The sequence below is a fragment of the Schistocerca gregaria genome, chromosome 5 (assembly GCF_023897955.1).
Source record: "Schistocerca gregaria isolate iqSchGreg1 chromosome 5, iqSchGreg1.2, whole genome shotgun sequence".
Classification (NCBI taxonomy): Eukaryota; Metazoa; Arthropoda; class Insecta; order Orthoptera; family Acrididae; genus Schistocerca; species Schistocerca gregaria.
Window position 1 is genome coordinate 304,258,912 of NC_064924.1, and position 22,113 is coordinate 304,281,024.

The window sequence follows — 22,113 nt, forward strand, 5'->3', positions numbered from 1 at the left end:
TTTCATTCAAAAGTATGTAGGAGCATTACGTTACTAATTCTAAAAGCTAGGAACTTAGTTGTATTTTTTATTTACACCCCTGCTAGCTTTGATTCAATGGCTGCTGATAGCATAAATAGTGTGTGCTGCTAGAGTACATCTAATGAATTTAAATGTGCAGAATAAGATTTTCACTCTGCTGATCAGGAAGTTTCTAAATTTGTTTATTAACAGGTGCAATTTTTGCTAAAATTCCCTCATACTTACACTGAGGTGACAAAAGTAATGGAACACTGATATGCACATATACAGATGGGGATGGTATTGCGTTCACAAGGCATAAAAGGGCAGTGCAGTGGTAGAGCTATCATTTATACTCTGGTGATTCATGCGAAAAGTTTTCTAATGTGATTATGGTCATGTGGCGGGAATTAACAAACTTCCAATGCGGAATGGTAATTGGAGCTAGATGCATTGGACATCCCATTTCAGAAATTGTTAGGGAATTCAATATTTTGAGATCCACAGTGTCAAGAGTGTGCTAAGAATACCAAATTCCAGGGATTACCCTTTACCACGGACAGTGCAGTGGCCGACAGTCTTCACATAATGACCAAGAGCAGTCGCATTTGTGTAGTTATCAGTGCTAATGTACAAGAAATACTGCATGAAATAACTATGGAAATTAATGTGGGATGTACAGGCAAAATTTGGCATTAACACACTATGGCAGCAGATGGCCAATGTGAGTGCCTTTGCTAACAACACAACATCGCCTGCGGCTCCTCTCCTAGGCTTGTGACTGTATCGGTTGGACCCACGATGACTGGAAAACTGTGGCTTGGTAAGGTGAGCCCTGATTTCAGTTGGTATGTGTTGATGGTAGGGTTTGAGTGTGATGCAGGGCCCATGAAGCCATTGATCCAGGTTGTCAACAAGGCACTGTGCATATTGGTGGTGGCTACATAATGGTGTGGGCTGAGTTAACATGGAATAGACTGGGTCCTTTGGTCCAACTGAACTGATCAGCAATGGTAGATAGTTACTTCTGGCTTCTCAGAGACCATCTGCAGCCATTAAATGGACAGCATGTTCCCCAACAAAGATGGAATTTTTATAGATGACAATGCACCATGTCATTGGGGCACAATTGTTTGCGACTTGTATGAAGAACATTCTGGACAATTTGAGCAACTGATCCAGCCACCCACTGAACATTTATGAAACATAATCGGGAGGTCAGTCCGTGCACAAAATCCTGGGCTGGCAACACTTTCACAATTATGGACAGCTATCCAGGCAGTATGGGTCAATATTTTTGCAACAGACTTCCAATGACCCGCTGACTCCATGCCATGTTCAGCTGCTGCGCTATGCTGGACAAAAAGAAGTCCAACACAATATTACAAAGTATCCCATGACTTTTGTGACCTCAGTGTATTATCTAGGTATATAATTTCTTTGGCCTCACTAATTTGTTTCCTATTTGATAATGAAGAGCCTCTCAGCAGTGATATATCCACTTTGAGCCTGCAGGGTATATATGTGGACAAGGAAAAAAATTTCCCAGATTTATCCCGGATTTCCCGGTTAAAAATACACTTTCGCCCGGGTGAAAGCACACTTTTTCCATGTTAAGTGACAGTATATTTTCCTTCAGAACTGCAAAACTTATCAATCCTTTGAATGGTTATGGTTTTATACACAGACGTAGAATTTCCCCGTAGAATTTTCCGGCACTTTAGAAAACCAAACATAGGGAAAAACGACACATTTTGGAAATATCTTTGATGTGCAGCAACATGTACACTGCGTATTCTCGTATTACGAAACTATACATTGGAATTCCACCAAACACCGCATGTTACTTTCAGAATAATTGAAATCAAGATTGCAATGCGCTTTTTTAAGACAGTCATAGCTCATGTCACATGATCTCGCCAGCCAATGACAGCAGATATTCAGAGCAAAGGACACGTAATGTAGTCAGCTAAAAGCAACATCACTGTGAAGTAGCACGAACACGCAAACAGGGAAAGTTAATAGTTTAAATTAATATATATAGTGTTGTTAAAAAAAAGCAAAGCTGCTACACATAAAATTGGTCTCTAAGGTTAATAAGTTGCAAGAGAAGCTAAGCTTTCACATATAATGTTGATCTTTTTTGTGTGTGTTACACTTTAAGATATATCACACAAGTGTGCCAATAAAATTTTTAATAATGACATAAATGTCTGATCTTTACGGTTTGGAATTATTTTAAATGGCTCATCATCAAAGAGTTGATTTTTAAATGAGAGTCAAACGCTCTTTGATTTAAGAAATACATGGTACACTCTTGCACATAATTCAACTTACATAAAAGGATATTTACTTTGAAAGTACCGCTTTTCAAACCAACATTCGCAATATTTTCCTGCGACCTGTTAGAAACAGGTTCATTTCAGCACTTTCCAGAGAGCGCAGATAACAGGAGACACAGAGCTTGCGCAGTGACCATGATGTAGGAAGCCCATATGTAAGTACGTGTAAAACATTAGAAGATCATACATTATGTCATAAAAGAAACAAAACATCAGAGGATACTGCAAGAGCATCGAATTTTATGAACCATACTAAAATGTGCACATTTAAATTGCGTACTTCAAGCGCACATTCGAATGTCCAGATTCCCAATGAAGGAGACCTTGACCTGATATTAAGCTTTCCGTGTGTGGTTCTCGAGATGTAAATTTTCTTGGAGCACCAGTACTGTATTATATCATGTTTGGTTCTTTATTATGGCATAATGCCATACGGACTAGAAGATGAAAACATGCACTTGAAATGCAGCAAACAGCTGAAACTAGCCAGTGCTGTGGAATTAAACATTTTGTTTCAAATACATTGACTGTCTCTGTGGACAAGGTTAATAAAAGTCAAATTTCTTTAGCAAACAGACAAAAATAGCTTCACTGTTCTGCAAGGTGATTAATGCTTGACTGTCAGAAAGGTGGAAATAAAATGAAATCTGAAACTAATAACATATTTTGGCCTTCCGTAATTATGTGAATGTATTTTAATTCACTTGACAGCTCCTGCCCACAGATATCTTCTTTTTTTTTCTTTCTTCGTTTGACATGGGAGTAAACAAAGGGGAAACAGCAAAATCACTAAATGTAAACATGGGTCATGTGGAGACTAGCCACTATAACTCAGACTGTCCTGCGCATCAGCCCCGGATCTACAAAATTTGCAAACTGGGTCAATAGTAAAAAAAATCAAATTTTCAAAAATACGTTCATCTTGAAGTGCAAATCTTTCTGAGAAGTCTGAAACATAAAACATTTTTGTCCAAGGAAATGTAAGACATGTTATTTGGTCTTAAGTGTGCCAAAGTGCAGTGCCACGCCTCTTCATACAGCATGTCACTGTATTTTGCTCTGTGGAATTGAAAGATGTATATTTTGTTATGGATGCCATCAAACTTACACAGGACAGTGGAAATTGAAATGTCCCGTGGTGCCTCTCCTGCTCCCAGTCGGCCCATTTGACAGCCTTTTAAATTTCTCACTATTAATGGTGAATGGGATTACTTGCAATCGGGAGAACAAAAACTCTTCAGAAAATTTGCACTCTTTACTGTCTATAGCTAATAACTTGCTGTTTTGTGCGACATAAAATTAAATATAGGAGATTTAAAATTACATATAGGATACATAAAACCAAAAGACAAGAGACAAGCAAGAAAGTACACATTTCTTCAATCCTTAGCTTGTAGCATTTTTCTCTCTCTTACCTTGCTACAGCTACACGGCACACTTTCTTTTCTGCAAAAAAATCTATTACCTAATCAAAGTTGGTCAAACATTTTGCTACATGAAAAATCGAAATCTTGTTATCTAATACTGATAAAGCTGTTAATGCAAATAATACCCAAGACTGGTATGGTTTCTTGATCTGATTATATCTATTCTGTCACTGTCTGCTAGATAAAACAAAATAGGCCTTTCTAATATTGCAGTAATTTTGTAACACACACTAAATAAATGAGACTGTTTTGGCACAAATGGTCAGTTTTATAACATGGTGGAATATAATTCAAGACGTACCAATATCAAATGCCTAGAAGGCCTACTACAAGCAAAAAGCTTTATGTTAGGAAACAGTTTCACATTTCATTCATACACACCAGTTTCTCAAGCATGTGATCAACAAGTAGTATTACAAAATTTTTATATAAATTTGGAATCATCTTATTCTTCCATAATTTGTGTGATGTCCCCATTTCTTCTGCTTCCTCATTCTAACAATCTTGTCATCCCCAATTCTGTAGCTATTCCGGCCATTGTCAAAATTTGTTCGCCGATTAACTTCACTAACCCAGCCAGAATCACCGAGTTAGTTACCTCGTGATTATTCTGCAGTTAGGCATTGTCACATATTTGTACAAAATGTTTTCTACGTTACTTCCAAAATAGAACTTAAGCGGCTGCTAGCCAGGGACTGTACAACTGGTCCTTACTAGTGTAGCGATCTGGCCAAAAATTTGCTGTCAAAATTTCATTTCCTTGGATAAAACAAGAAGATAATGCGTAATCTTTCTCACTTGTTATTCCTGTAGTCGTTTATTCCACTCTGGTAGTCTGAATCTATGGATTTCGCTAGTAATTATAACAATGCTGGGCATTTGCAAACCCAGTCAATCACCAAATCAGACAGTGATTGGCATTCATCTGTTCGGTTTTACTCCGCACAGCTCATATAACCCTATCCCCTTTTGGCTTCAGAAAGTTTATTTCTAGATGTGACAAGGATTCTCCTGACAGAGACATCATGTACACTATGCACACATTCAAAAATCAACTTACCATTCATTCAGAAATCACCTTAAAATGTGTTCAAAAATGTTCCAAAACCTATAAGGATGCGTTTCAAAATCATATGAAAAATCGACAGACCAACGTGCGCTGGATGCTAGGCGCTTTGTGGAACAAGATTTTTTTCCCCAAAAGGATAAGAATTTGGCGCTCCCTTTTCCCGGTAGCATCTAGCTGCTTCCTACAACTGCTTGCACAGCCAACAGCCACATTCCTGTAGCCAGAAGCGAGAGAATCTACTGCTTACATGCGACTCATCCACGCATGCGCATGAGCCCGCTCGTAATTGCTAAAACGAATCTAATGTAAACAGTTGTGACTTCACACTCATCAGAGGCAATTTGTTGTTATGAAGCATTACATAGTCTTCCTAAAGCCTTTGACACATTTTGCTGTGGGCAGACACTTGCATGAGCACTGTGTGTTATTGTTGTATATGGTGCCTTTCCTTTGCAATTTAAGTTATTTTCGTTTTTTTCTCTCGTTTATGTTTTATTGCTGAAGTATTATTCTGCAGTACGGGGATACAGTAATATCCTTTGGTAGAGTATTGGTTCTTACCAGTCAAAATTACAAAAATTTAACTGAAAACTAAAACAATGAAAAATTCTCAGAATTCGAAAAAAATTCTCGGGTTTTTCTGGTTCTCTCCTGGGTGAAAAAATTCCTGGGTTTTTCCTGGATCATATACACCCTGGCCTGCTCTTGTCCAACATGTACTCCTATAAACTGTTCATTTTAAGAAATCACACTTCTCCAAATATTTTGAATTTTGTTTTACAAGTTCTGTTTCATTTCTGTCTTCCACTTTCATACAGTTGAAGCCATACTGTCACAGATAGTGTTCTTCAAGCTTACAATACTCCAAATAAGTACTGTCTTCAGTTTCATCGGGGTTACTCAGACTGAGTCCTTCTCCCTTATATCTTATTCCTTTTCCTACTGTCAAGTTTTATTTTTATCTGTCAACTTAATATTTCCAAATGCTATAGTGAAAACCTGGATGCAATATCATAATCATAAAACATATTTAAGCAAAAAAAAAAAAAAAACCTAAAAAAATGTGCTTCTGGATATTTTGGATACTTGTAACTTTTGAAGGAATGATACCTATTTTGTAAAGTAAACATAAAAACGGTATACAATAATAATATAAATGTTATACCTTTTGTTATTGCCATTGGCAGCTGTTCTTTGTTTGCATTGTCAAATCCTCCAAACGTTTCTGCTCTCTTTGGCAACGTTGGAGAAATATATGCCTCACTCTGATGTTCACCAACGGAGCTTACACTGCGAGAAAGGTTTGTTCCAGAAGCACAAAGTGAGTTAGCCAGTTGGTTAACTTCCTGCAACAATTAAAACGTCTTCCATACTTCCTGTCAATTGTTACATAACATTAATAAAAAACACTAAAATTAGTACAGGCAGAAGGTAACCTGTCACACAGATTTATTTATAAAAGCTGTACAGAACTAGACTACGGGAAGCACAAAAAAAAAGACTACGGGACCCACAAAAAAAAACTACAGAACTCACAAAAAAAAGACAACAGAACTCACAAAAAAAAGAAGACAACAGAACTCACAAAAAAAAGAAGACAACAGAACTCACAAAAAAAAACCCTACAGAACTCACAAAAGAAACTACGGAACTCACAAAAGAAACTACGGAACTCACAAAAGAAACTACGGAACTCACAAAAGAAACTACGGAACTCACAAAAGAAACTACGGAACTCACAAATGAAACTACAGAACTCACAAAAGAAACTACAGAACTCACAAAAGAAACTACAGAACTCACAAAAGAAACTACAGAACTCACAAAAGAAACTACAGAACTCACAAAAGAAACTACAGAACTCACAAAAGAAACTACAGAACTCACAAGAAACTACAGAACTCACAAGAAACTACAGAACTCACAAGAAACTACAGATATCACCTTATGTGATTTAAGCAAACCATGAAAAATCTAAATCAGGACAAGTGGGCCGATAGGGGCGGATACAGAATTTTTTTCAGGAGAGGGCAGGAGCACATGGTCAGGAGGGTGAACATGTCCTTATAGGTTTTGTGAGACTAATTTTAAAATGAAAACTCTCTCTCTCTCTGTCTTTTCTTGAGCTGTCAGTGGCGCAGAGGGGGCGGGGGGAGGGGTGGGGGGGATGACAACACAAATTGCCCCTCCCCCCGCACCCCCTGCCCTCTGTGTGTATCTGTTCTTGTTACAGATATACAAAAAGGAAGAAGAGATGGAAGGAAATTACCACTTTTTGCAATTCCCTGACATCTGATAAAATACTTTGATTCTTAAAACCCTCTCCAGAGTCTGACCTGAAAGAATATCCTGGAGAAGTTTTGATTCCCTTTAAATTAATAAACGAAGCAATATCCTTAAGCCTAGCAATAAAGATCTCCTATACTTTACAATAGCTTTTTAGTTATGCATATTACTGTCATAAAATCTAAGCAAATCTGCCAATGGAAATTTAATAACATGAGTTGCCTTAATGGCTATGTTCCTTTCAAACATATAGCTAACTACGAGGTTAAGTCAATTATTATCTGCAAAGTAGTTAACAATTTTTATTGTAATCAAATATGAAACTTACAAGGACATCATTTTTCGACATACGTCTCCTTGCATTTTAATGCACTTGGTCCAGCATTGTACAAGCTTGCTGAAGCACTCATAAAAAAAGGTCCTCAGTTGAGCTGCGAACCAGGAATGCATTGCTTCTTTCACTGCTTTGTACAAGGCAAGTCGACAGCCCCTTGATGCCTGATTGAGTGGGCCAAACAAGTGATAGTCAGAAGGGTGCAAGATCAGGACTACATGGAGGATGATCCAGTACTTCAAATTTTAGTTTCTGGAGTGTTTCTGCAGTGTGAACAGCAGTGTGCGGATAGGCAGTGTCGTGAAATAACACAACACCTTTTGACAGCAATCCTCGGCATTTGCTTTGAATAGCTGGCTTTAGCCTGGCAGTAAGCATCTCACTGTAACGTTACACTGTTTATTGTTGTGCCCTTTTCCCCCATAATGTTCCAGTACTGGACCTTGTGCATCCCAAAAAACTGTAAGCGACAGTTTTCCTGCAGACTGTTGGGTCTTGAACTTTTTCTTGCATGGCGAATTTGGATGTTTCCGTTCCATACTCTGCCGTTTACTCTCCAGCTCGTAAGGATGGATCTATGTTTTGTCACCAGTAATGATTATGTCTAAGAAGCTGTCCCCTTCATTACCACAGTAATCCAAATGTTTTCTGCAGATGTCCAAGTGTGTCTGTTTACACAATTGTGAGAGTTCTTTTGGGACCCATCTTGCACAAACTTTATGAAACCCAAGTGTGTTGTGGGTGATTTCGTAGGCAGAAGCATGACTAATTTGCAGACGTTGTGTCACTACGTCGATAGTTAAGCATCTGTCTAAGAGAATCATTTCATGTGAACGCTCAATGGTTTCTTCATTTGTGGCAGCAAAAGGTTGTCCGCCTCCTTCATCGTGTGTAACACTTGTGCAACCATTTCGGAATTTTTTAGTTCATTCGCAGACACTCTGTTGTGGCAAAACACTGTTCCTGTACTGTACTGAAAGTCTTCAATGAATTTTGGCACCTGACACGCCTTCCGACCACAAAAAATGGATCACTGAACGCTGCTCTTCTTTGGTGCAAATAGACAGTGGAGAAGCCATGATTAACAGCACAGCAGGAAACTAACCTATTGAAAATTGCAAAGATATAACAACCAATAAACAAAGCATGCGACATCATCGTGAAACAACAGTACTCCTAAAATAAACAAAAATATAACTAAATTGCGGATAATAATTGACTTACCCTCATAGATTTCTGAAATGGTGAAGGGCTGCAAGCAACATTTTTAGTGTTGTAATTGTAATGCTTCTTTTATTTTTTCAATCACTCTCATAATACATAAAATGTCTTGGACATATTCCTCCACAGGACCTCCTTCAGCAACAGTATCCTCAAGCCACAGTGCTCAAGTACACACACCAGAACTGTTAAGTCCAATCATGCTCTAAATTATCTATTACTCTCTTCTTATGAGTTATCAGAAAAACAATAATTGGCCAATCCATTTACATGTCAGCCAAATAAGGACTCAATTAATAAAATTTTCCAGGCTATTATGCCACTGTCTAAGGGATTTCACTTCAAAACCCAACGTTTCCTCCCTATCTGCGGAGGACATTTTCAAGGGGGAGCGTAGCTTTGTTGAAGTCCGATTCCCACCCTGGCTCACTAATGACTAAAGCAAAATTCTGCTTCAGCACAGAGACATAAAGCCACATGTTTTGAAAACGTGATCACAATTGGCCATTGTCAACTGCCGTCTTCTGCTGTTACTATCGTCCCATGGTGGAAGACTGGTACTCATCTTCTTCTTCAGTACCGGAATCCAAATTTCATTCAATTTCACGCCCTCCTCCTCCCTATTAAAATCTCTATGGCCTCTCTTTATAGTCCTTCATGGTATCCGTTTGTGTCTGCCACTACTTGAGTCCGGGCAAAATGAATGTGGTTGTCCCCCAACTGTAAAGCATGTTCTGCAACAGCTGATCTGCCAATCTCTCCTCTTCTGCGATTTCCCTAGTGTTCTTTGAGTCTTTTTTTGACAGTTGTTTTTGTAGTACCCATGTACGCCTCCCCACAGCAACACAGAATCCTATAAATTCCAGCTTTTTCCAATGGGTGGCGAGCATCCTTGGCTGATTTTAGATGATCTTGTATCTTCCATGTGGGCATGTAAATTACCGTGATGTTCCGTTTGCTCAAGATTTTTCCTATGTGATCAGTCACGTCCTTAACAAACGACAGGAAAACTTTTGATTTCACGTGCACTTGAGCATCACTATGATTTCTATTCGGTGGTCTTAGCGCTCTTTTCACCTCAGTGAACGAATAACCATTCTTGAGCAATGCAGTGGTGAGATGTTTTAATTCCGCATCAAGCAGCTCTGGTTCACAGATTTACCTTGCTCTATCACCAACGTTTCTATGACACCTCGCTTTTATTGTGGGTGGTGGTTTGAATCCCGGTGTAGGTAAAAGTCTGTGTGTAGGGTTTTCGATAAACTGTGTGGTCCAAGCTACCATCTTCTCCTTGAAAACAAGTACATTAAGAAAATTTAATCTTCCGCCTGCCTCATCCTCCTTCGTAAACTGAATCTTCAGATTCATCCCAATCAGATTTTTGTGAAAACTATACAATTCCTCCCTACCATGCCGCCACAAAACAAACATATCACCTACGCAATGGAACCAAATATTCAGTTTCTTGTTTGCAGTTTCCAATGCCTGCTCCTCGAATTTTTTCATAAAGAAGTTCGCTGTAACTGGGTTTAAGGGGCTCCTCATAGCAACACCATCAGTCTGTTTCCGCCCCCAGTAGCTAAGTGGTCAGTGCGACAGAATGTCAATCCTGTGGGCCCGGGTTTGATTCCCGGCTGGGTCGGAGATTTTCTCCACTCAGGGACTGGGTGTTGTGTTGTCCTAATCACGATCATTTCATCCCCATCGACGCGCAAGTTGCCGAAGTGACGTCAAATCGAAAGACTTCCACCCGGCAAACGGTCTACCCGACAGGAGGCCCTAGTCATACGACATTTATTTTTATCCGTCTGTTCATAGAAGTCTTTATTCCATTTGAAATACGGGGTTGTGATGCAATATTTAAACAGTTCCGCAACATCGAGGGGAAAAACCCGATTCAGCTGTTCCAATACTTCACTGAATGGAACCATAGTGAATAGCAACACCACATCAAAAACTAACTAATACGTCCTCCGGCTATACCATTATGCCGTTTAATTTACTGATAAAACGTGTCGAATTTTTAATATATGACTCCAACTGGACCATATACGGTCGTAATAATGTTGCCAACCGCTAGAAAATGCTGGAAATTATAGGAGTCCGTGTCATCGTGGGGAGGTGTATGTGGGTACAAAAAAAAACCTCGAAGAACACAAGACAAGAGGGGAGACTGACAGAGCAGCTGTTGTGGAACATGATTTACAACATGGGACCACCACACTCATCTTGACTGGACTCAACTAATGGCAGCCACAAACAGATACCACGAAAGGATGATGTCAATGCCCGACCACCTGTCATATTTCTCCTTCTTTGACAACTCTCTCGACCGCCAATATGGGGTGTAAGTCTCTGCCCTATTACCTCCTGGAGTTCGCTTTCATCGCCTGCTTCAGCAACTTGATTTTACCCTCCCTACGACTTTTTGAGTGGGTGAGAGCCCGACGCCACCTTGGCTCCAGGCTCAGGTTCACGTTCACGTTCACCTTGAGCTCAGCTCGCTCCCAAAGGAGAGGACCGCGGATTTGATATACCGCTCGGGATTTGTCGAACTTCATTCGAGGCTCACTAATAACATCTTTATTTACACAGATGGCTCCAAGACTCGGATGTGCCTTTGTCATTGGAGATGATAATTTTCAACACCGGACCGGCTCCTTGACCAGTAGCTGAGCTTCTTGCTCTCTATCAGGCTGTTCGGTATATCTGCTGCCATTGTCATTCTCCCTATGCCATCTGCTCTGATTCTTTGAGCGCCATTCAGAGTGTCCGTGACTCATATTCGGACCACACTCTCGTGCAACGAATTCAACGGCCCCTTCAGTTGCTAGCTGCTACAGGTGCTTGTGTCCATTTTTTGTTGATTCCTAGCCATGTTGGTGTGCCTGGGAACGAAGCTGCTGATGCTGTGGCCAAGGCTGTTGTCCTCCTGCCTCGGACAGCTTTCTTTTGTTTCCCATCAACTGATGTAAGTGGGGTTCTTCGTTGGCGTGTTTCATCATTGTGGCATGAGGCTTGATCCTCTCTCTCCATGAAAATAAGCTTAGGGCCATCAAACTGATCCCGACAGCTTGGACACCCTTCCCAGCGAGAGGAGGTCATTTTGGCCAGGCTGTGGATTGGGCTTTGCCGATTTAGCCACCGCTACTTGTTGTCCAGTGACCCCGCCCCGCAGTGCCCCTGTGGTCATCCATTGATGGTGCGCCATGTTTTATTGTCCTGTCCCCATTTTATTCACTCTCGTGTTGTCCTGTGTCTGCCGTCTACCTGACAGGAACTTTTAGCTGATGACGCTCGAGCAGCTGTTCGTGTCCTTCGTTTTATTACACTGATTGACTTATCCAAAAAGATCTAACTCTTTTCTTTTGTTTCTCTCCGTCTTTTTTAGTACTTTCTGACGTTGCCCCCTTTTTGAAGAAGATGTGTACCAGTCTTCCCTCATGGGACGATAGTAACAGAGGAAGCCAGAAGTCAACAACAGCCAGTAGCGCTCATGTATTCAAAACAAATGATGTTTACACCACTGCGCAGAAGTGTAATTTTTTGTGAATCGTATATTTAACAAAGCTACGATCCCCATTGAAAATGTACTCCGCAGATGAGGATGAAATGTTGAGTTTCGAAGTGAAATATGTTGGACCACAGCGTAATAGCCCAGAATATTTTATTAACTGTGACAGTTCCGGTCGTGAAAGTTTACATTGTACAAATACAGGACTGGTTCCAATGTTCTGCCTCGGATACACTACCTGCAAACTCTGAAAATGATGTCACATCTGAACATGTGATTCCGCTATATGGAGATGGAAGGGGTACATACATTCTTTCCTGGAGAAGATTTGGCAGTGGCTTTAAAATTCCTTTGTAATAATAGCCTTTAAAAGGTTATGTTTCATTCTCTGCTAAACGACAGGAGAACCATATGAGTCCTGGCACACAACTGGCTAAATAAGGGGCACTGGGAAACATAGACAGGGAAGGAAGATAGGTAGGAAGGAAGGAAGGAAGGACATAAGTAACAAATCTGCTCCTGGAAGATCTGTTGGAACAATTCCTCTCAATATTTTATGATAATGGAAATTTCAAGATGGACATATTGCAACACAACACTTACACCCTAGCCTATTTTAACAGATTCTGATCTGTACAGCAGTCTGCATTCCTTGATGATGTTGTCTGTTTCTTTCGAGAGATCCTAGGATAACCTCTGCATATTTAAAATAAATACATGTTTATGATCATTTTTGTATGGCAGGAGCTCCATGACACCACAATGGGCAACATGGAACCAGATGATGAAATATTAATAATATTAAGTTTTTGAGAACAGGAAGAAAATCTGCTATAAGAAGCTATCACATCAACAATTATTTTGTGTAACTGAGGAAAGAGTGAATAATCTGTGTATATTACATAAAATAAAGTAACTTCTGCTGAGATCAGCTCTGTAAACATGTCACACTTTCTTCTGGTGGGAATTAATATGTTTCGTCCATAGTTTGACATTAGGTTCCAACCCTGTCCACTTATTCTCAGTAATCAGTAATGAAAATTCCAGGTGCAATGTAAATAAATTAACGAGTGAAGATAATGACTGATTGAATAGTAGAGGCACCGAATCTCTGAAATACATGCAAATGAGCCAGAGGTATTTTCTATCTTTACACACACATCTGTCTCTACAGGTATATTGTCCTGGCTGACTACACTGCACTGGTACTACAGTTTGAATAGGGGTGAGGAGGTTGTGTCGGGTTGGATTGGGCAAGGGGGGAGAGGAGGCTGGGAACAGGAGGGAGGGTCAGGGAAAGGTGACTCACTGCTGGCAGGGAGATGCACCAGATACTCAGGATAGGAATGTGGCACAGTATCGGTTAGCTCATTCTGGCATCTAGCAGGGGGAATTGTCAGTGTGTATGGCGAGAGGGAGATAGAAGAAAGAAAGGGAAGACTGCAAGTAGAGCGGTGTGTGTACAGATTGTGTGAAGTGAGGAGTCTGAGGCAGGGGTGGGGATAAGTGTGGGGCAGGGAGTAGTGTGGACTGAGGCAACTAATGGCATCCACAGGCAAATGTCAAATACTTTCTCCAGTTTAAATGCTGACAATCCATTGTTGTAAGCTCACTTTACCGCCATTAGCTTCAGTAGTCTCAACATTTTCTGTGGCAGGGATATGAGACATTGGGGTTTAAAGGGGTTTAACAAAATGTATTGGTGCTCTGAGAATAAAGCCCTGAACATTCCACTGTGAAGCTTGGTGATGTACCACGAGCAGAACTCTACCTCCAAATGATGAAAAACTTCATTCATATTTCTGCATTAAATATATATTAAATAATGTATTGATTACACACAAATATAGCTTTAATAAATCAGATCAGGGAGATCAATAAAACAGCCATGCTTAATAAATACAGCACACTACGTGACTACTTATAAGCAACATGAACTGGAAAGGAAGAAGACAGACAAATCAGTGCAAAAAAGGTAAAGAAGGATGAATTCTCATTTAAGTTCCACACAAGCTAAACACAATAACAACAATTGTTAGAAATCAGCCAACAGTGATAAAGAATCACGTTTAACTATAGGAGTTGATACAACAATATTACATACAAACATCCAGTAATCAGTGAAGTCAATCTGCACTATAATAAAAGCCTTTATACAGGGTGATTATATTTAAAGTTAAACATTCAAAATGCTGTAGAAATAACACCATGACATCTAATCGCAACAGAATATTATCAGAGAAGGGGGAAAATGTAAGGCAGAAGAAAAGAAAATAGTGTGAAAATTTATCAACAGATGGTACTGTATGTGTCAGAATATGTAAATAAAAACACCTTCCATGCGCACGACCCATTGAAGTTGGTATAAACATGCCGGGTACATAGCTTTTCCTCCTTCTGCGTCTGCCACATTCGCCATGACTGTCTCAATGCAGGATCGTGCTCTTCTTGTAAAGCTGTGTTACAAGGATGATGACTGTGCACACGTCGTTCTGCAGACGTTCCGGACACTTAAGGGTTTGAAAAAAAGGCGTCAGTCCGATGACTGGCGTGGGGCGAGAGAGTACGATTCAGAAATTCGAAAAGACATTTTCTTTTGGTGTGCAACCTGGTAGAGGGAGGAAACAAATTGATTCAGCGTCAGTGGGAGCAATGGCCAAAGCAATGCAGGAGGAGATGAGTGGTGGTGTGCAAATGTGTAGTGCACAGAGAATTGCCCAAACATTGGACATACCTGCGAGCACAATGCATAAAATCCTACGAAACATACTTCTTTGCTATCCATTCAAAATTACCCATGTGTGCGAGCTGCTTCCTGTTGACCTCCCAGCAAGAGAGACGTTTGCTTTAGAATTTCTTGCACACATGGAAGTGGACAATGATTGGACGTGGAAGATTTTGTGGACAGACGAAGCCCACTTCCATCTGACAGGATATGTCAATACACAGAATTGTCGGACACGGCAATGGAAAATCCACATGCAAACCGACCAGTAGCACTTCATCATGAAAAGGTCACTGTGTGGTGGGGGCTTATGGCATCATTTATCATTATCATAGTGCCATACTTTTTCGAAGAGAGAGGTGCTTCTGGCCCTATGACCTCCACTGTCACTGGTAAGTGCTACGAGCATCTTTTGTGCAACCACGTTATTCCATCTCTCCAGTAGCATGGATGAGTGGATGGCACACCCCAGGACATTAAAAACCCAGTTAAGTAGCTGAATGAAGCGCCATTTCAGAAATGCTAGAATTATCAGCCGCCATTTTCTACAATCTGGCCGTCCCGATCACCTGATCTTTATCTGTGTGACTTCTGGCTGTGAGGCTGTCTGAAAGATGTTGTGTTCAGTGTTCTAATTGCAAACTTAGCTGCACTGAAGGCATGCATTGCGCAACACATTCTGAAAGTTACCCAGGAAATACTTCGATCAGTTGCAGAACATGCTGTTTCTCGATTTCAATTTGTTACAGAAAACTGTGGACAGCTTATTGAACATGCTTTGCGCCAATCAAATGGCAATTAATAATCTGATCAAATTTTGATTGATGATTTTATGCGGTTTTTGGCCTCAGGACAATTAAAAACCGATTTTCTCATCCAATATGATATAACCTGGCTGTGGTGGATGGGCTTATGTAACTAATAGTATCACACCTGTACACCCGTGCACTCTGAGTGGTTAAATTTGTTTAACAGCAAACATATACTTTAGGAATTGTTGTATGATTTATTTGTCATTTATTGTCGACCATTATTGAATCACGATGCTTACAGTGCCATCTGTTGCTACATTTGGTAACTATTTACTTTTCTTCTGCCATACGCTTTCCCTCTTGCAATTTGGCGTCATTCTGACCAGTGGTATTATTTCTACAGTGGTTTGAAGATTTAACTTTAATTATATTCACCCTGTAAATTATGACACCAGGTAAAACAGGCTTTCACAAGTATCAATCTATGTAGCATCCATCCTAGTCTGCAGGACAGCTGTACTGACTACTGGATGAAAGTTAAGAGCATGTGGTTGACCATCAAAATATTAAAGTGATTAACTTATTGTCATTAACTACAGAAATGATTTATTTCACAACTGTAATATCAGCCTTAAGGTTATTATCAAGTGATAATTTTGCTTCAAAACAAGTAAAACATTAAAACCCTTGACATGTATTTATGTCATCATCCGAACTGAGCCTTTCCACAATAAGAATACAGCAAGACTAAATGGGCGTGAAGCTCCGTACATTGTGAAATGATGACAAGTATACATGTCAGAGGATTTCAAAGTTTAACATATTCTGAAGCAAAATTACGGCTTGATAATGGCATTATGGCTCAAATTGCAATTGTGCAATAAATAATTTCTGCAGTCAATGGTGAATATCATATCCTTTAAAAATGTTAAAGGAATGTACAACAGACTGGTGAATTACATTTATAAAGATGACATACAAAAGAGCAAGTACACCTCATACACACATGACTGCTATCTCCAGCCACTCCTCTGACTCCGAAGAGGTAGGATAAGCCTATGACGTGACTGGAGTAAGGAGTGCCAGGTGGGTGGACTGGACAGGTCTTGCACCTGTGTCTTCCACAGTGATGTGATCGCTGGGATAAGGGGGTTTGATTGGGAGCAGCACAGGGATGCACTAATATATTGTGGATGTAGGATGGGCAACAGAACACCACTTTAGGAGATCTGGGAAAGATCTTTGGTAGGATGTCCCTCATTTCACAGCATGATGATAGATAATCAAAGCCCTGACAAAGGATGTAGTTAAGCTGTTCCAGTCCAGGGTGGTAAGAGATGTCAGTTGTCGAAATGCAGTTACTGTTAGTGGTTAGTGGGATTAATTGGACAGTGGTGAGGCTGAAGCCATCAGAGAGGTGGTGGTCACTGTCAAGGAAGGTGGCACGCTGAGTTGACTAGGACAGGAGAAGCGGATGAGATAGAAGCATCAACAGTGACAAGAACTCCCTTGCTCCGTACGCTGAAGGTCTTTGCCCAATCCGCCCAACCAGCACTCCTTATTCCAGTCACGTCATAGGCTTATCCTACCCCTTCAGATGCCGGGCCACTTGTGAAAGCAGCCATGTCACACAGCAGCTCTGCTGTAATCATATCTCAGCTTTTTCGTTTGGTATGACCACCAACCAGCTGTCCACCAGGATGACTGGCCACTGCCAAAATGTGACCACCAGCAAAGTGGGTCTCCCTGTGCCACAGCATGCAGCTAAACGTAACATGCTTGATTTCAATAGTTGCTTCATAACCCGGATCGTCTGAATCCCTTCCACACAGCCTGGCCACTCGGGGATGGCAGCAACACGAACTCCCTTGTCCAGTATGTTGAAGGTTCCATAAAGACCTTCATTGACAGGCACTACCCCCAAATCTAGTTCGCAAATTTTCCCATGACATATCCCCAAACACCACCATCATATCCAAGAAAAAGTTACAAAGGAGCATCCCCTTCATCACCCTATACCTTTCTGGAGTGGAACAAATGTACCACATCCTCCATCAGAGCTTTGGTTATCTATCAATATTCCCTGAAATAAGGGACACCCTACTCAACATTTTTCCACCTATCCTAAATTGTCGTTCCGTTACCCAGTCAACCTCCACAACATCCTAGTCCACTCCTATAACACTACCAAACCCAGCCCCTAACCACAGGGATCATATCTCTGCAGAAGACCCAAGTACAAGACCCACCCAATCCACCTACTCAGCACTTCATACTCCAGTCTGTGACAGGCAAATCCCACTTGTGAAAGCACCCATGTCATATAACCCCCCCCCCCCCTCCCCCCCTCCTTGCCCCAGCCTCTGAATGCTGTCCCGATGCATTGTAGTCCCTGCAAGCTCTGCAAGACATCATCCTAGCCACACTATCCCTCCCCGTTCAGCCAAAAGCTCAATGTGTAACAATATTTTTGTTGTGCCTGTCTGCAACTCAACATGTCATCTTTATGGCAGGTAGCAAACTATACTTTTCATAATAATGTTAATACTACGACCTCGAATTTCCACTGTTTGACATTTATGAAGAATATGACAATTAAACAGAAATTAACACAATTTTGGAAAAAGCAGTCATTTACACTTCATATTTCCGGCACTACATAAAAGTCCTAGGCCTGATGGAATCCCTGTCAGATTCAATACAGAATTTGTTGCTGTGTTATCCCCTCTTTTAACTTCAATACATTGCAGATACTCAAACAAAGAAAAGTGTGCCCTGCAGTTGGAAGACAGCACGAGTCTCACTCATATACAAGAAATATATCAGAAGCGATTCATTAAACAATTTCATATCATATCAGTGGCAGTCTTCTCTTCTGAAATCTCAGAGCACAGTCTGGGCTCAAACATAATGAGGTTGTCTAACGGAATGGCCTCCACCATGCTGGCCAATACAGGTTCTGAAAACACTGACCATGCCAAACTCAACTTGTGCTCTTCCCACATAACACCATGAAAATTATGGATCAAGGCAATCAGCTGCATGCAGTATTTCTTGGCTTCTGAAAAACTCTCGACTCAGTACAACAACAAATCTTATTAACTGAAGTATTATCATACAGGATATCAAGTGAAATATTTGACTAGATTTATGATTTCTTGAAAGGAAGTAAGCAGTATGCCAGCCCAGATGGAGAGTAATTGGCAGGTGTAGAAGTAACTTCATGTGTGCCCTAGGAAAGTGTGTATGGATCATTGGGGTTCATGCTGTGTACTGACCTATTGGCCCAGAAAATATTATTATTACTCAATCAGATCTTGATAAAATTTCAAACTGGTGCAAGTACTGACAGCTTGCTTTAAATGTTCAGAAGCTGAAAATTGTGCATTTCCAAAATGCAAAAATACAGTATCATATGACTATGATATCAGTGAATCCCAATCATAAGGGGCGTTCAAAAAGAAACAAGCTGGAGGCATAATTTCAGAAACAAGTACCTGTATGTTAGACGTGTTGACCCTGACTGTTAAGACACTTGTCCCACTGTGACACAAGACAGTGAATGGCTGTCTCATAAAATTCCTGGGGGCTGTGATGTGAACCAGTTCTGAACATACAGCTGGACCTCCTCCTGATTCACTTCCTGCAGCAAGGGACAACAGTGAATGCCCAGTGTTACTCTCAAACCTCAACCACCCTTCCCCAACCGATCAAATCAAAATGACCAGGCAATCTCACCCGTGGGGTGACAATGCAAAGCCTCATACAGCCAATACAGTCATGCAGAAATTCACATGGGAGGTTCTTGGCCACCCTCCATACAGTCTGGACCTCTCTCCCTGTGATTACACTATTTTTGGTCCCCTCAAAAAGGCTGTGAAGGGTAAACGATTCACCTCGGATGACGATGTCCAGCTGTATGTGCAGAACTGATTCACATTGCAGCCCCAAGAATTTTATGAGATAGCCATTCAAAAACTTGTATCACAGGACGAAAAGTATTCCAACAGTCAGGGTCAATACTTCTAACATACAGACACTGGTTTCTGTAATTATGCCTCTGGCTTGTTTCTTTTTGAATGCTCCTTATACATTCAGACAACTCACATGCCTAAGTGCAACAATTTTTGGGAATGTGAAATGGAATGATCACAAAGGCTCAGTCATAGCAGGTGGAAGATTTGGGTTCATTCATAAGGTACTGAGAAAATTCAGTCAGTCTGCAAAGAAGGAGGCTTATGAAACACTTGTGCAATTCATCCTAGAACAATGCTCAAGTGCGTGGAATCTGTACCAAACAGGACTGACAGGACAGTGGCACAAAAATGCTTGAAAACTTGAACTGGAAGTTCCTTGGAGATAGGTGTCAACTAACCTATGAAAACCTGCTTGCAAAGCTTCAAGAACCTGTGTAAGTGAGGAATCCAGTAGGACATTACAGTCCTCCACATTTCACTTCCGTAGGGACAAAAAAAGACAATATTAAACTGGTTACAGCATGCACCAGATATATTTAAACAGTCACTTCCCCTGAGCTGCATACAGAAATGGGAAGGAAAGAAATCCTGGTGTGCTACAATGGGAGTACCCTCTGCCACATGTTTAACAGTGGTTTGCAGAGTAAGGATGTAGCTGTAGACTGTAATAAACATCTGGATGAAGATACAAAAATATATGGACTAGGGTAGAATACTGAACATTTTTTCTGCTATTACGTAGTTTTGTACTTTCTTTAGTACAAAGTCTCTTCAGCTGCATGTGGATACTTTTGGAGGGCTGTGTTGTTGTATATACATAAACTTGCATCTGGGAATTGCCATCTTTTAATGAATTAGACACAAAGAAATAGCTCATCTGCAGGACAAAGAGAGAAGGTATCCATTATGACCTTTTTGATAGAGTAATACAGAATTTTAATGGAGCCATCAAACCAGTCTCAGGACTGAAGACCACAACAACAATTTTGGTAAACTGTAAAAAATCTATTCATGGTCACCAGCAAGGACTTCAACAATATTCTTCGCAAGTGCGGCAAACAACTATTGTATTTATTGTATGGGCGGTCATAAACAACACTTCAACTCTCAAGATAGCAAACAGAATACTTTATTTGGCTATTTGGAATAAACACAATTTACTCTTAAATGTCTAGTATTTACCTTTGAAATTAAAAGAATGACAATGAGGTTTGCAGTTTTACATGGTACACAGAACATCAACTGGTACTGTTTGATTCTAGATGCTTCATTCAGCACACAATCATGTTGTGGCTACAACTTTCAGAAGGAAACATTTAATGTGTCACTGCAATTGTTTCTACAGGGTTGAAATAAAAAAGTCCAGTAAACTTAGGCTCCAAAATGCCTACCTTAAGAGTAATGAGTAGGTCTTCATCTTTAATGTGAAACATATCTCTTCTGCTGAACAACTGCTCATAGCTCTTTACATACGCATTTTAGAGCTCATGTTTACCAGATTTTTTTGCTTTGAATGATATTTCCTGTCATGTCCATGAACACTGACAATTCCTCCTGGGACACTATATATCATGACAAAACTGAAGCCTAAGTTAAAAAAACTTATTTGCTTCAGTGACTCTCTTTTAAAGAGTTTAAGTTTAAAGTTCATACAATAGTGTGATTATTACAGATTAAATACTTTCTCATATCATAGAAGAACTTGGGAAGAAGTCAGACAAAGTTGTGTATATTGAATCATTTTGGCAGTGTCCAGGAGAGGGTTTAGGAAACCACAGACAAATTGAAAGGCTTCAATGCAATTACATTTTTTTTTTTTCACAGCACTGTTCACTTTCAGCAGTTGTTTCACTCCATGTAGTAATACTTCTTACTTTACAAAGATTGTATTCAGTCCCACAGCAACCTCATAATACCGACCAGCTACTACATCATTTTCTCCCACTTTCATCACATGGAGGTTGTACAGAGGGGCATGGGGTTATCAGAATGTTCTATCAGCTGTGGTCAGCTTTCCAGACCTTGCATCTATTACCCGTAATTAAAGTAGCTTCTCAACTGGCATTTGGAGACTAAGTGCACCCTGTTCCATCCTTCCAACCATGGAACAAGGTACAATCCCTAGAAGTACTGGAAATTCAAAATGGGTTCTCTGGATGGTAGACTGACATGCTGACTCTCATCTAAGATGTGCTGCACAGTAATACATTTCTTCTATTTTCTTTATGATTACCCCATACCTCACAAATTTGCTTTGTTAATTCTACAATAGTATGAATATAGAAAAAAATACAAAACCACAGCCTGAAAGATAAAAACAACTTAAATACCATGGTACCTGATGGAAGGTTTAGGTTTTGGCAGTGCTACTGATACCGCATTGTCAGTGATATCCTCGCAGCTGGGGGCAGTCACTCACACCTCTACATAAGAATGAGGTGAATGTTTTCATACGCCATGTTACAT

General features: G+C 40.3%; 1 protein-coding gene across 10 annotated transcripts in view; it reads right to left on the reverse strand.

The window, feature by feature from the left end:
• Positions 1–22,113, reverse strand: part of LOC126273157 (rho guanine nucleotide exchange factor 18) — a 552,051-nt gene that overhangs the window by 48,948 nt on the left and 480,990 nt on the right. For all 10 annotated transcript variants that reach the window (XM_049976619.1, XM_049976617.1, XM_049976623.1 and 7 more), the window contains one exon: positions 6,004–6,184. In XM_049976619.1, the coding sequence (XP_049832576.1) occupies positions 6,004–6,184 (181 nt within the window). The remainder of the gene's footprint in view (positions 1–6,003; positions 6,185–22,113) is intronic.